The sequence below is a fragment of the Gavialis gangeticus genome, unplaced genomic scaffold (assembly GCF_001723915.1).
Source record: "Gavialis gangeticus isolate Ggan-Ray unplaced genomic scaffold, GavGan_comp1, whole genome shotgun sequence".
NCBI lineage: Eukaryota > Metazoa > Chordata > Crocodylia > Gavialidae > Gavialis > Gavialis gangeticus.
This window is the reverse complement of record NW_017729004.1, coordinates 55,959,907-55,973,278: the sequence shown is the minus strand read 5'-3', so window position 1 is coordinate 55,973,278 and position 13,372 is coordinate 55,959,907. Positions and strand designations below refer to the sequence as shown.

General features: G+C 37.6%; 1 protein-coding gene across 2 annotated transcripts in view; it reads right to left on the bottom strand.

The window, feature by feature from the left end:
* The window catches only part of VPS50 (VPS50, EARP/GARPII complex subunit), a 164,079-nt gene that overhangs the window by 72,190 nt on the left and 78,517 nt on the right, over positions 1 to 13,372 (bottom strand). For both annotated transcript variants that reach the window (XM_019508428.1, XM_019508429.1), the window contains exons 14-18: positions 9,858 to 9,955; positions 8,753 to 8,847; positions 7,713 to 7,811; positions 4,778 to 4,868; positions 1,665 to 1,841 (exon numbers count right to left, since the gene is read on the bottom strand). In XM_019508428.1, coding sequence (XP_019363973.1) covers positions 1,665 to 1,841; positions 4,778 to 4,868; positions 7,713 to 7,811; positions 8,753 to 8,847; positions 9,858 to 9,955 — 560 coding nt within the window. The remainder of the gene's footprint in view (positions 1 to 1,664; positions 1,842 to 4,777; positions 4,869 to 7,712; positions 7,812 to 8,752; positions 8,848 to 9,857; positions 9,956 to 13,372) is intronic.

The window sequence follows — 13,372 nt, the reverse complement described above, 5'->3', positions numbered from 1 at the left end:
CTCCCCCCGCCCCTTTCCTAGTCCGTGCCTCACTCCCTCACTGCCATGGGAACCTATCCCTATTTGTTATATCGTAAAGTGGGTTCACTTTATGCTAATTCAATTTATGCACTGCTTTCTGAGAACGCACGTACAGCATAAATAGAGGGAAACCTGTACCACTGGGTATTAGAAAGACAGGTTTTTATTGAACAAGAAGTGAAAGACAGCTCATTGGTAAAAAGTGCCAACAAAAGCGGGGGAAAAATGGGCAGTAAAGTTCTGCCTACATACCAGATCTGCCTAAAGCATACATGTTGGGGGAGGGGAAGGGGGAGGTATGGAGAGGAAGTTGCAACTTAAAGATCAATACAGTGTGGGATACCTGGAGGCATCCCAGACTTGTGTCACAGAGTATTTGGTGTTCACACATTGAACTGGTTCACAGTTAACTGTTTCAAAATAATTGATTTTCCATGTATACTTTTTATTATTTTTATTATTTTATATACATATATACATACTTATATATGTATACTTTTTATTATACATATATAAGTATACATATTATAAGTATACATACATATATACGTATACTTTTTATTATTTTTATTATTTTAAATCCCCTGCATTTATGCTGTAGATTGGAACAATATGGTTATTAAAAGAAATATTTAGTTATAACCAACAGATGAAGCAAAAATTCAGATTTGAAGCCTTTGGGGGAAAAAAAATAAAATTTAACCAGGCAGTTCAATAAGCTACAAGGCACAAAGAGGTGCAAGTTCAACCAATCAGTGAACAGAACAGATGGACAACAGAAAGTCAGCAACATGCCAGAACGCCAATAAAGTTCCATTTTGTTCTTTTGGAGACCAGAAATGCATGGTTAAATCTAAGCTTGCCAGGTTTGTAACTGGTAGGAAGAGTATGAGCAAGACTATACATGGGTTTTATAATAAGGAGTTGGGGAGAAAGTAGTATGTGGCACAAAAGTATTTTAAGTCAAAATTGTGTTTAACAAGAAATGTTAGAAACTTCATAGTAAGTGCATAATACAAACCATATGAAAATAAAATAAACAAGTTTTCTTTTAATTAAAATGTAAAACATGATGAAAATCACAACAATAAACTTTAAAGTAAATACTAAATGTTGTACGAATTAATCTCATTCCAGAATGACCCTCAACGTTTGAAAACAATATTTTAAAAGTACCTGATAATTATTACATTTTCCTTTGGAAATCATGGTAAAATTCACATAAATATGATAAAAGAAAATATATTTTTTTTTAACAAGGCAGAGGAGCTAACCAAGCTTTCTAAAATTAAACAAGGCCAAATGTACTTCTACCAAGGAAGTCAAGTAAATTGGTTCTAATTGCCTTATGATAAATTAGCACTTTTGTGTTTCTTTTTTAAGCAGAGCATGGCTTGCTAGTCTTCAGGAACATCTGACTTAGAAAGAAAAATATTGATCCACTGCAAAACAAACAAATCTGGTTTTCCACAGGAAACCTGGCTTTCTGGTTTTGATCATTAAAAACAAAGTAACCTATTGGTTCACTGCAGTTATTCTACATTTGCACTGATGCACAAGATAACAGATCATTTAAAAATGCTGTATGTCATGTTCACTTAATCAGAGCTAGTTTTACTCCTTATTTATGAATAGTTCCATACCCCATTAGAAGCAAGTACATCTTCTGTCTCCTCATCTTTATTATTGGCTTGAATTTCAAATGGGTTTCCTCCGTTACAATATTGCTCAAATAAAGTGACTGTTGTAGAAATTGCTGAAGCAGGCTGCTTACTAGGTGACACGGATGGTGAACGTGACTGCTCCATGAATTTAAACTCCTATTAATAAAAATAAAGAACAATTATTATGCCCAGTAACAGTTTAAATATTGATATAGAGCTCATATTCCTTTCAGCTCTCAAATAAATGATGGAAAGATGAATTTGTTGACCATTTCTCTGCTATTAGCATTTTGCAAGCAGGACTTTAGTTCTTCTTTAAATATAGACTTTTATATTGACTTCAGCTTAACCTACTGTATAGTCCCTTATGGTTTCCACTCCAATTTAGGAACTGTTGTCTGGCTACCCCACACAATATGTCCTTCATTACAGAGGCATTCACTTCTTAAAATTAAACAGAATACTTTTAGCAAAAATTAATGTTGTATTTTTGCAAGAAGAAGAACGGGCTCAAAATATCAAGCTGTACAAATATAACCCGAATAGAAGGAACATATTTCAAAATTCCCACAAGTGACAGCCTATAAAATAGTTCAAGATTATTCTCTATCAGGAATATTTTAATTATTAATATAAAAATAATTTTGGTAATAGCCTCATGTAAGTTTCATGATGTTAAGAAGTAGTTACAGTTTTATTGGGCTCCATGGACATATGATACTTTTACAAATTGGACTTAAATAAGGATTTACAATTTTATCTCTACACATCATTTTTCTTAAAAGGCTGGCTTACATCTTTTAAATCAAAAACACCAGAAATGTTAGTTATTAAAAAGTCTCTCTACTGATCTTTCTTTGAATGGTAAAATGTACACAAATTAATTTAGCTGGGAAGGAATAGATTATCAAAGTGCTTTGACCAAATGGGATTTCATATTTAGTCATTTCTTTTAAAAAAATTCTAATGAATAATTTCCAGGCCCATCAGATTTTTTGGAGTTCCCCCATTGTACAGTTTTACCGTTACATTTTTCTATTAAAATGCATTTCTTTCCCTTGTTCTATTAAAGATTCCTACTCCTCTTCTGTTTTTCTGTACAAAGCAGGGAAATAAGTAGAAACACCTATCCTGTACAAACAGGAAAATCTTACTCCCCTTTCCACTCCAACACTGACTTCATGCATCTATAACAAATCTTACGTGTTGTTTGTAACAATAGCTCTAGTTATGTAGGCAATTCCAAATGAGCACATTTCCCTGATTGAGAATCACTAAACTAAGGGCTAGGTTTGGCTGAGAGCAACCTCTACCCCTCCTGTTGAACCTGGACCCCTATCCAGAAGGGAATGCAAAAATCGTGGGGCCAGTGAGGAACAGAAACAAGAGGGAACATGACTACGGAATCTATTGAGTGTTGGGTGAAGAGGGCACGTCGGAGAAGGAAAATGTCCTAGTTCCTAGTGCCAAAGGCGCTTCTGCATGTACCTTTCATCTAGGCAGGCCCCATGATCTTCTTTTCTGCATGGTCATTCTGCTTCAACAAGAGCAGAAAGCACCCTAAACCCTTAGGCTGCTCATTCAGACACTTTGGGAACATCTACATGTGCTTTTATGTGCACCTAAACTTAATGCGCATTTCCCTAATGCGCATGTGCATGTGCTAAGGCACATTAACATGGTGTGCATACTGACTTGGGACTAAACTTAGTCCCAAATCAGTCAATATACACAGTGTTAATGTGCTTTAGCATGTCTACACATGCATTAAGGCACTTGAGCTATTCATGCCTAAATTTGATACCTGCTTTTGCAGGTATCAAATTCAGGCACGAATAGCCTAAAATCGCCATTTTTAAGGTGCATTAAGGGCATGCACATATAGACCCACACCCTTAATGCGCTTTAAAAATGGCTAAAGAGCCTTATATCAACACGTGTAGATGTGCCCTTTCCTGAGGAAATGGGATATGTGGGCTTAAATCTACAAGATGAAAAAAGGGCCTAGAATGCAGGTCTCATTTCCTAGGAAAGTGATTTACCTACCTTCCCTCCCACAGTTTCCAACAGATGGCCACAATCCCCAAAGGCAAGACAACTTAGGCCAGGTTTCAACCAGTGAATCCCCGTTTCACATGGGCAGCTAATTAGGGCTTCAAAGAGGTCTAAAGCTGCTGTTTAAGTCTGGCAGGGCATGATTTCTGACTTGCCCATTTCTACAGAATTTCTTATGGGATGGGTCCATATCCCTGTGCTCAGCATGGGCAATGCTGTGAATTCTAATGCTAGGTGCCTCAATTTTCCCCACTTAAAATATAGGGAACTTAACCACCTAAAGCACATTTGTCAGTTACATTCCTGGGGCACAGTATCAAAATTTTAGGTCCAAAAGCACTACATGTCCTCATCCCCAGTCCCTTTATGCATCTAACCTATAGTTCCCAGTTCAGTAATGCATAAAAACAACCTCTTCACTTGCTTTCCATGGTACTTCATTCAGGAAAGTACTAAACAACTACTGCTTTCTTGAAACAGAACCATGAAACCCAGTTCTGCAAAATGTATGCCAAAAGAAACTGACATTTGATGGGAACAACTGAGAATGCAGAAGTGCTGAACAGCAGGCCATTTATTGGATGACTACCTTTAAGCATTTATTTTGAACTTGTTGGCCTGAAATTCATAATTTGAGTTTAGTTAATTCACATTTTCTCCTTCAGTAACAGTTCTATTCATTTTCTTCTTGAATATCCTTTTAACATTTTAATCAGTAATTAATATAATTAATTAAACATTTAATCAGTAATTAAATACTAAATAAAATATAGGCTAACATGAAGAAATCTAAAATTTCCTATGCCTAAAGTAGAAATGTTACCTTTCTAATGAATTTACTGCTAAGCTTTAGAATAGCTTACCATCTCCTCAAAAAAGATTCACTTCAATTCTTCTGTAAAGTTAACCCAACTGTCCGCTCCCCCACCCCCCCACAAAAACAAATCCTATACAACAGTTTATATATCCCTCCACTTTCTCAGCCAGCCTAAACTTACTGCAGAGAGAAGGTTTGAAAAGCTGATGGTAGTACTTACATGAAGCTGTAAAATACTAAAGCTTGCCTTAACAGGACAAAGCTCCCAGGTCTCATTCTCCAAGAACATTCGAAGTTCTTCAAGACGGGTTCTGAAATAAAACCAATCAATACCAACCAATTGTCAGCAAGAGCAGAGGGCCATAGTTGATAATTAATAGCCACTAAAGATACTATATTAAAACATTTATGATTGTTTTGTAACATAATGGGGTTTGCCCTCTGTAGGCTGCAGATGATAGAAGGCAATATGATCAGATACTATTTAAAAATATCAATAAAAAGCAGTAACTTTTAAATACCAAACAATTAATATGACCCTGCCCAATATTTATTTTAGCAGAAAGCAATGAGACCCACAAATAGTGTAGGAAAACTGAAAAAAATTAAACATGCACTTCATAAATCATGTTTTTCACAGAAACAAATACTGAAAGGCAACTAATCAGCTATGTTACTTACACTGCTCAATAAATTTTGTCTGCCCCTAATAAAAAGCACAATTATAGGGACAGTCTGATCAAAACACTAGTTCACTACATTTGCATTGTTGAATCAACAGAACAGCTTTCCATTTAACTATTAAGCAGAAATACTGCTGGATTCGGAGTTACATTGGCCAAGTTCTTGCTAAAAAGAAGTCTCAGCAGCAAACAATCACTTGGGGCACCTCCATACTTTTTTTTTTTTTTTTTTAAACACACACTTGGAACAAGAGAATGCACTGTAGCAGTTGGTAAATTATATATTTTGTTCCTAATTAGGCTATAAAACATTCCAGAAGTATCATCACAACATTTTTGTAACAAACTGTAATTACAGGTACAATTAATCGATTTTTGGCTCAGTGAGATGAGCAACATGTGCTAAATTATGCAGCTGGCTACATCTGATTATCTTCATTCTGTTCAACCATAGATTGCGGGATGATTTTCAGGGGTGCAGTTACTGTTTCTTCTCTGCAGTCAAAAAGAACTAATAGGTGCTGAACACTTCTGAAAATCAGAACCTCAGATTAGAAAGGTTTCGGGCAGAAAGGCTGAACCAAGAGGAAGTAGCCCTTATAATCCATCTTGGTGAAGGTAGAAGGAACAATGCAAAAAAGTTTGAATATTTAAATAATAACAATGGACCAACATTCTCTCTCATTTGGTAAACTATATTTCTTTAATATTTTTAATTTTATTGTACTTCAGTAGCTGCTCTTTGATTTTCATCAGCGTACCCAAGTTCTGAAAATGGCTCAAAAACACAAATCAAGGTCAGACAGGATCACTCTTTAAAAAAAATCTTATTACTTGCAACAAAATATTTCAGAAAAAGTAAGTATATTCTAAGACCCCTTTCTGGGCTCTCTCTCTTGCTCTCCAATACGCCCTCATTTTTTCAAAATAAACCTCTAAGCTCCTGCCCTCCAAATACTCAATATGTTCTCAGTATTCAATATATTATTGAATTACATGACTAAGTCCTTGACTGTCTTTTCTATTCTACCAGCTTGCTATACAATTCTGTACCACCTACATCAAGTGTCCAAGAAGCCTCAGATACCAATCTGCACAACTCATACTCTTCAAACAGTTAAGCATACTAATATATACTAATGCATCTGTGAAAAGATAAAAGCTTTTTTCAATTAAATATGCAAAGAAAGCAGAAGCTACATTTTCTTAATCTGGAAATACAAAACTCTTATACAAAAAAATCAACCTTAAAAACTAACTTAGAACCTACACAGCAGTTTTCATCGTCAAGAGGAAAAACATCAGTTAATTAATCTTACCTGTGAGTTAAGGGTATTGTGAAGTAAACAGAATAAAAAACCAAACTGTATACATTAAGATTTGTAAAAAGGGACAATGCTTGGAATACACCTTTGCCATATATGCATGAGAATAGCAAGAAGTACTACTTTCAAAATCAGCAGGAAATAGTCCATGGTTGTCTAAAGCACAAGTAAGCAAAAAACATTTCTATTGAAATATTTGTTCTCCTGTAATTCTACTCAAAGAAAACTGCATGTAAAAAGTCAGACTGAATGGGGGTTGCTTTAACACTGGGCCCAAGTGAAACATATCTAGTAAAAGGAAGATTGAATCTAATTATTTACAAAAGCCCTGGTTTCCTTGCTTTCTTCATATAGCATTTTGAATCTGTTTTCAGCCCATATCTTCCTGTTTCCTAAAGCACAGAGAGAAGAAAAGCACCAAAGCACTAGAATAAAAGAGGTTTGGAGAGTTGACACCTTTTTATTGGGGAAATCAAGGCAGATTCACTTCGAAAGAAAAGGCCAGTAAGTGTTGAAGCTGACAGTATGTAGTGCCATAAAAATTAGGTGACATCTGCATGCAGTGGGTCCAAGGTGGACTTGAATAAAATGTAAGTAGAAATCGCCAGTGAAGAGAAGGCTGGGAATTGGTGCCTGAAGTGTAAACACACAAAATTCTGAAGGTCTTGGTTTAAGTAACTGAATAACTATACAATTTAAAGAAACAGTCTGCGGTGCTCAAAGCCACCTCTTATTATTCAATGGTATAAATAAATCGTTCAATAAATAAAATCAATAACTATCTTTGCAAATAAGTTTGACTTTAAGAGATCAGCAACTTCAAAAAAACAAGATAAGGAGAAGTCTTCAGGGTAGCTTCAGAGGCTGTTTAAGGAGGTACCAAAACTCCAAGACTTAAGTTCTCTGTCTATGCAGCTTGCCCTTAGAAGCGTCTTCCATAATTTAGCACGAGTGAGGTGTTCTCTGTAATAACAGGCAAAGAATACCCCTCTTCCACCTTCCCGCCATTGAAAATGAAATATACTACTTCACTAGATGGAAATGTAACCAATCTGTCAACCTCAACAGAGCCAGGCCACCCATTGCCTCTGAAAACATGCTTCAAAACCACAAAAACTTTTACCTACCCAACATTTAGCAGTCTTACCTGTGATAATTTTTAAAGTAGTTAACACTTTGTTTTCTAATAGATTCTTGCAAAACTTCTGACTTACTTCCACAAAATTCTTCTCCAACTTGCATCAGCCTATAATAATGGAAGAATTTTAGCAATGCTTAGACACACAAATATTTTTAACAATTACTAATATGCAAAAGCTGTGGTTTCAGCTGGAATTTGCCATCTTACCTAGAAACCAGATTCATCAAATGACCCCCCCCAAAAAAAAGAGAGTCACCACTACCCACTGTGCAGAAGGCTTTAAGTGGCCCAGGTTCACTTTCTTTGTCCACTGCCTATCATAATGTTAAATAAAACATATGCATGGGACAAACAGCTGCAAGAAATGCAAATGTCTGCTTGGGATGCTGCAGCAGAATGATAGCACTATGGACCATGTCCTAAATCTTATCTTCCCATGCTTCACTGCCAGAAGACAACCCTATGATGGAAGACAGCGTGAGAACTTCACACTTTTTGGCTCATCTGTAATTGGGGAAGTCCCTTAGCAGACATTTAGAGGTACCAGAAACGTAAAGAGGCAATACAGAAATTCTAAAGCAGGACAGTGGCCTTTAGGGCACATCCCCACATGTAGGGATGAGCACTTGCAGAGGCACAAATAACAGCAGCACAGATTTGCGCCACATCAGAAGACCCTGCACATGTGCTTCAGCGTGCAGCAAACTGTCCCAGGTAGGAGTACAGGAGGCTGGGGCCATCACCTGTGCTGGTCTCAGCAGTATCACCTGGTGTCCTGGTGCAGCAGGAGTGCATATTCAGTAGCTCAGAGCCTGGCCAGCAGCCAGGGGGAAAAAAAAAAAAAATATCAAGCTTAAACTGTTCATGGGCTTCCTCAATTTCTGGCTGCCTTGAAATACCCCTCCCACTTTCCACCAAAGCAGTACATGGATGGATGGAAATTAGCACCAGGATCTAAGTCCTACTCTTAAATGATCACACACTGTAATTGTAGCACAAGTTTGTCACTGAATCAAAATACAACTGAAATAATCTCTTCAATATACCTGCTGATAATATCTAGTACAAAAATGAAATCATCATATTTGAAGTTAGACAGGTCTGTTCCTAGCAGATATGTCTTCACTTTCAGCTGAACATCCTATAAAAGACATAAATATTTCAAAGTTAATAATGAACCTCTGTTAAATGTGTATGTTCATTGTTTTGGTAGTGTTGAAATGATGTTGCTGCCATGATAGTCCAATAAAAAGACATCACCCACAAGAATTCTTGCCTCTCACATACGTCCAATGTAAGTTTTTAAACTATAACTACGCCCGTATTAAAAATGAATGGCAAAAAGTTGAGCACATCGTTCATTAGGTCTTTTTGGTTTATTTGTTCAGGTGTCTGACTTTTTTGAACAAAGATTCAAGGATGAGCAAAGATTCCTCTAGAGAAGTATGGTTTGTAAACTATTTTCTTTAGCACATATGGTTTCTCACAGACTTTTGCTTCACCTCTGATTAATTCACTAGTCAAAAAATGCTTTTGGGTACTTCCAGCAATGTAAGAACAATCCAAGATTGTCATGCCCAGTGGTTATAAAGAATGTCTTTGACTTATTGTTGATGTTATGAGCCGCAGAAGCTTCAAAGTTCTAACACAAGATTTGGGACCTTTATCCAAACTATTTTAGGCTGGGAACACAATGGCAACTGGCAGGCACAGAAGATTTCTCCTCTCTGATTCTGGCTCTACTGTAAATGCCAGAGAAGTGCTTCCTATGGCCCTGCACTTCAGCATTTCCTTTTCTAAATGAAATTAGAAAGAACAGAGCTGGAAATGAACTGTACTGATTTGGAGTGCAAAAGGCCAGGATACTTGAAATATGATCATGGGGAGACTTTCCTTCTTTGTAAGGCACAAAAGAAACTAGCTGGGCTTGGCCTGCCAGTTACTACATACCAGGCTCCATCACAAAAATCACTACCTCTATTGACCCTGTAAGCATGGAGGCTAAGAATTTTCTGGATTATGGAAACCATTTATTCTTCTCACCTTATAATCAGAGACAATAGAAAGGTAGCATGATTTTTAATAAAAGACATCCTATAATAATTCTGCCTTTTATTCGTGAAAAAAATATGTAGACAACTCAAAACAAACCTGCCATATTCTTGAAAGTCCATGTTCTAATTTCTTTTTTACATAACTGCGGTCAAAATTGGTCTCCTCAGCTCCAATTGCATTGCTGCCATCTGAAACTGAAATTGGAAGATATTACAGGTATCTTTAATAGTCTTAATATTGGCTAGTGTTTCAAAGTTACACATTATCACATTAGACATTTCCCAGGCAAACCTTTTGTTCTGCAACTGACGAGGCTATTCCTTTCCTTTTAAAAGTTCAAAGTGTATACAAATATCATGGTAAGTCATTTAAAACTAAGTGCTGCATTGGACTAAGAAAGCAAAATATCCCATTCCAAGAAAATGAAATTAAAATGAAGAAGTAACAGATGTTTAGGTTTCACATGCACAAAAAGAATAAAATTTGCCCGTATTAGATGTTACATATTCTCTACAAGGAAACAGTCCATAAATTCCAAGTTTGTATATCAAAACAACTAGCTAAAAGGTTATAAAAAAAAGGGTATTAATTGCATTCACCAGTAGAATCGGCCAGTATGTCTGGATAAAGACCCTGCAACATTTATTTTATGAACAAGATGCGACTAATATTAGTTCTCTTGGGTATTTTCTCACACTCCTCCCTCTGTTCATTCTTCCAGGGTATCTGCATACATGAAACAGTCTTGTAACTCTATGCCATCAAGACCCCATCATTTTCTCCTTCAAAATCCTTCTTTTTCATTCAGTTTCTTGTAGAGCTACAGTAGATTACTGCATAACTGAGATTACTACAGTAACTGAGAGCTTTCCTAAAAGTGTATTAAAGCATCATGGCTATCATCTGTCAGGTGGTTCTTTCCTCTCCCTAGGGAAAAATTCTGCATTTTATTTCTATATTTCAACTGTAATATGTACTCTGTAACATGTGCTTACACTAGCAAAAGAAACTAGAAGTAGCATGTCTTACACTCGGATGCAGATCAATGCATGATGGTGCTTAATTCTTTTAAGAATGTGTTTCACAGTCTGAGACTGGCTACCAAGGAGGCTCCATCCTAAACAAGTGGCACATACAACCCACTAGTTCCCAATGCCAGTCTTACTACACAGTGTCTGGCAGCTCTTCATCTGAGCTCAGGTACAATCTTAATCTCCTCTCCTGTCCCCTCCAGTGGGTCCCAGTCCTCCACCTGTTTTTCCTCCCTGTTTTCCAGTTCTGCACTTCAATATTTCCAACCTCCATGCACAGTTCTAGCTCATCCCTTCTGCAGTTGCAGCTTCCACTCATATGCTGCTCGAGCATCACCTCATGGGAAAACTGAGAACCCAGGGGAGACAGACGTTTGGAACCCAGGTTCATCCACTCAATTCAGGTGACTGACCCCAGCACACTACACAGCAGCCCAGAGCTACACCTGCAGAGACAATCTAACTCCATCCCAGGCTAGGGCATGCTCAACGTGGATGGAATCTTTAACATTTTTAGATGCTCTACTAATGCTTTACTAATGAGCATATGCAAGCTGCAACTTTTCAAAGACTTATCATTCAGGGAGATTTTCACAGGTACAGCAAAGGTATGTTGATGATGTCAGTAATATCTAGTAAATTTCACAGTCCCTAGTCCAAAACATGAAATGCCAGAGTTTTTCAAACTTTAACATAGGTAACATCATGTATTTTTTATTAGACTCAAAACTCTGAAAGTGCTGAACACTTTTAGTTGAAATCTTTCAAATTAAATTCCATACCAAGTGTCTGTCTCCAGCTGAAACTTCAACCCCAAGGGTTAAGGTATGTCAAACTTGAAAGGAACTGAAACAAGATGTTATATAAAGGTAACCGTAAAATAACTTTTATAATAAGCTGTATAACCAAGCCCTGCTTATGACACTTCACAGAGACCTAGTATACAGAATTAAGGATAAAGTCTGATGAGTTTTTTTCAATACCTCTGTCCCTGAAGGAAGAGGCTGCCACTTCATGTACATGGCCAGAAAGATATCATAGCTATAACCCAGTCAGGGAGAAAAACAAAGAACATTTAACTGAGGTCAGATTCTTAGCTGCTAGAATAGACTGCAGTAGTAGATGGCAGCAGATAGTAGCTCCAAAACCACCTAATGCAGTACTAGCATGAACAGAGAATCCACAAGCACTTCCAGACTATAAACTGAATTGGCTATTTTGAGGTACACACCTTTCCCTAGCACACTGCACTATGGTTGGGAAGTACTTTCTACTGCCAGCAAGCATAGAACAGTAGCTCCATATTACTAAGGTGCAACTTCAACTGCCTGTTTCTCATCCATTACCAAACCCATCTAAGAACTGGCCCACATTTTTGACAGTATTATCTTCTATTATAAAGCATGGGAAAAGTCACCTGCATATTGTCATATCACTAGTTTTCCTTAGACAGCTGCCTATATATGCAAATCAGTATTGGACTCTGCAAGCTAGGAGAGTTTTATGGCCCAAGAGCATCATCAACTTTTAGGTGCATCCATCCAAAAATCATTTAGACGAGACCACTTGCCTCAGACAGAAGACCAGATCCACACATTAATTGTGTCAAATGTCACAGAAGGATCCAGCAGCATGGCTGTCCTCCATCTGCTCGTATTGAGAGATCATCCATCAAGACCACAACTGCTGTTTACATTTAAAGCCTTGCCCTAAATCCAGATTTTGCAGAATCCTCAACCTGGGATACTTCTTGTAGCTAGCAAGATGAGCAGTGTGACTTCTGAATGCCTTCTTCGTGACCTCTCTCAGGAAGAGGAGACTTAGTACTGGGCAATAATGAGTCTCACACAGGTGTCGAGAGTGTACATGCAGTCCAATCAGTACTGAAGCATACAACAGACTTTAAATGCAACATTGGCTATTTTAGTCAGGAGAGGCACCAATTGCTGGCAATTCTCTTTCACCAACCAGGAAGAGTTCAGCCATAGGTTTTTGGCCAACTCTCCCCATGTCCAATACTTGTTGTGCGTAAATATGAATGTCAGCAGTCTTTAGACCAGGGGAAGGCAATTATTCCAGCTGGACGGGCACTTAAGAGTTTTGGTGAGCTGTTGAGGGCCGCATGGGTAGTCCGCCCCTTGACAGCTGCCCTCCCCCCCACCATATTGTTGGCACTGGAAGTCCCGCCCCCCCAACCCCTAACCTTTGCCACCAGAAGGCCATCCCCTTGCTACCCAGAAATACTCCTTTTGGGAGAGGGGGTTGCCATCTTAGAAGCAGGAAAAAAACAAAAAACAAATCATAAACTAAAAGTCAAACACCTACTAAAACATATTTTAATTATTACAAAAATTATTTGTTGTGATTTGTGTTTTTGTACTTTATATAGAAGAGATTGCATAATAATTCAAAAATAAAGTCTCACTCTTTTATATTGTGCATGGAGGATGTGGGGGGGGCTGTGAGGGGGTGTGGCTGTATGCGGGGAAGCAGAGGGTATGCTGGAGTGTGTTTATATGTCAGTGGGGGTTATGGGGGTATGGTATGGGTGTATGAGGTTTGTGGGGTGTAAGGGAGGGT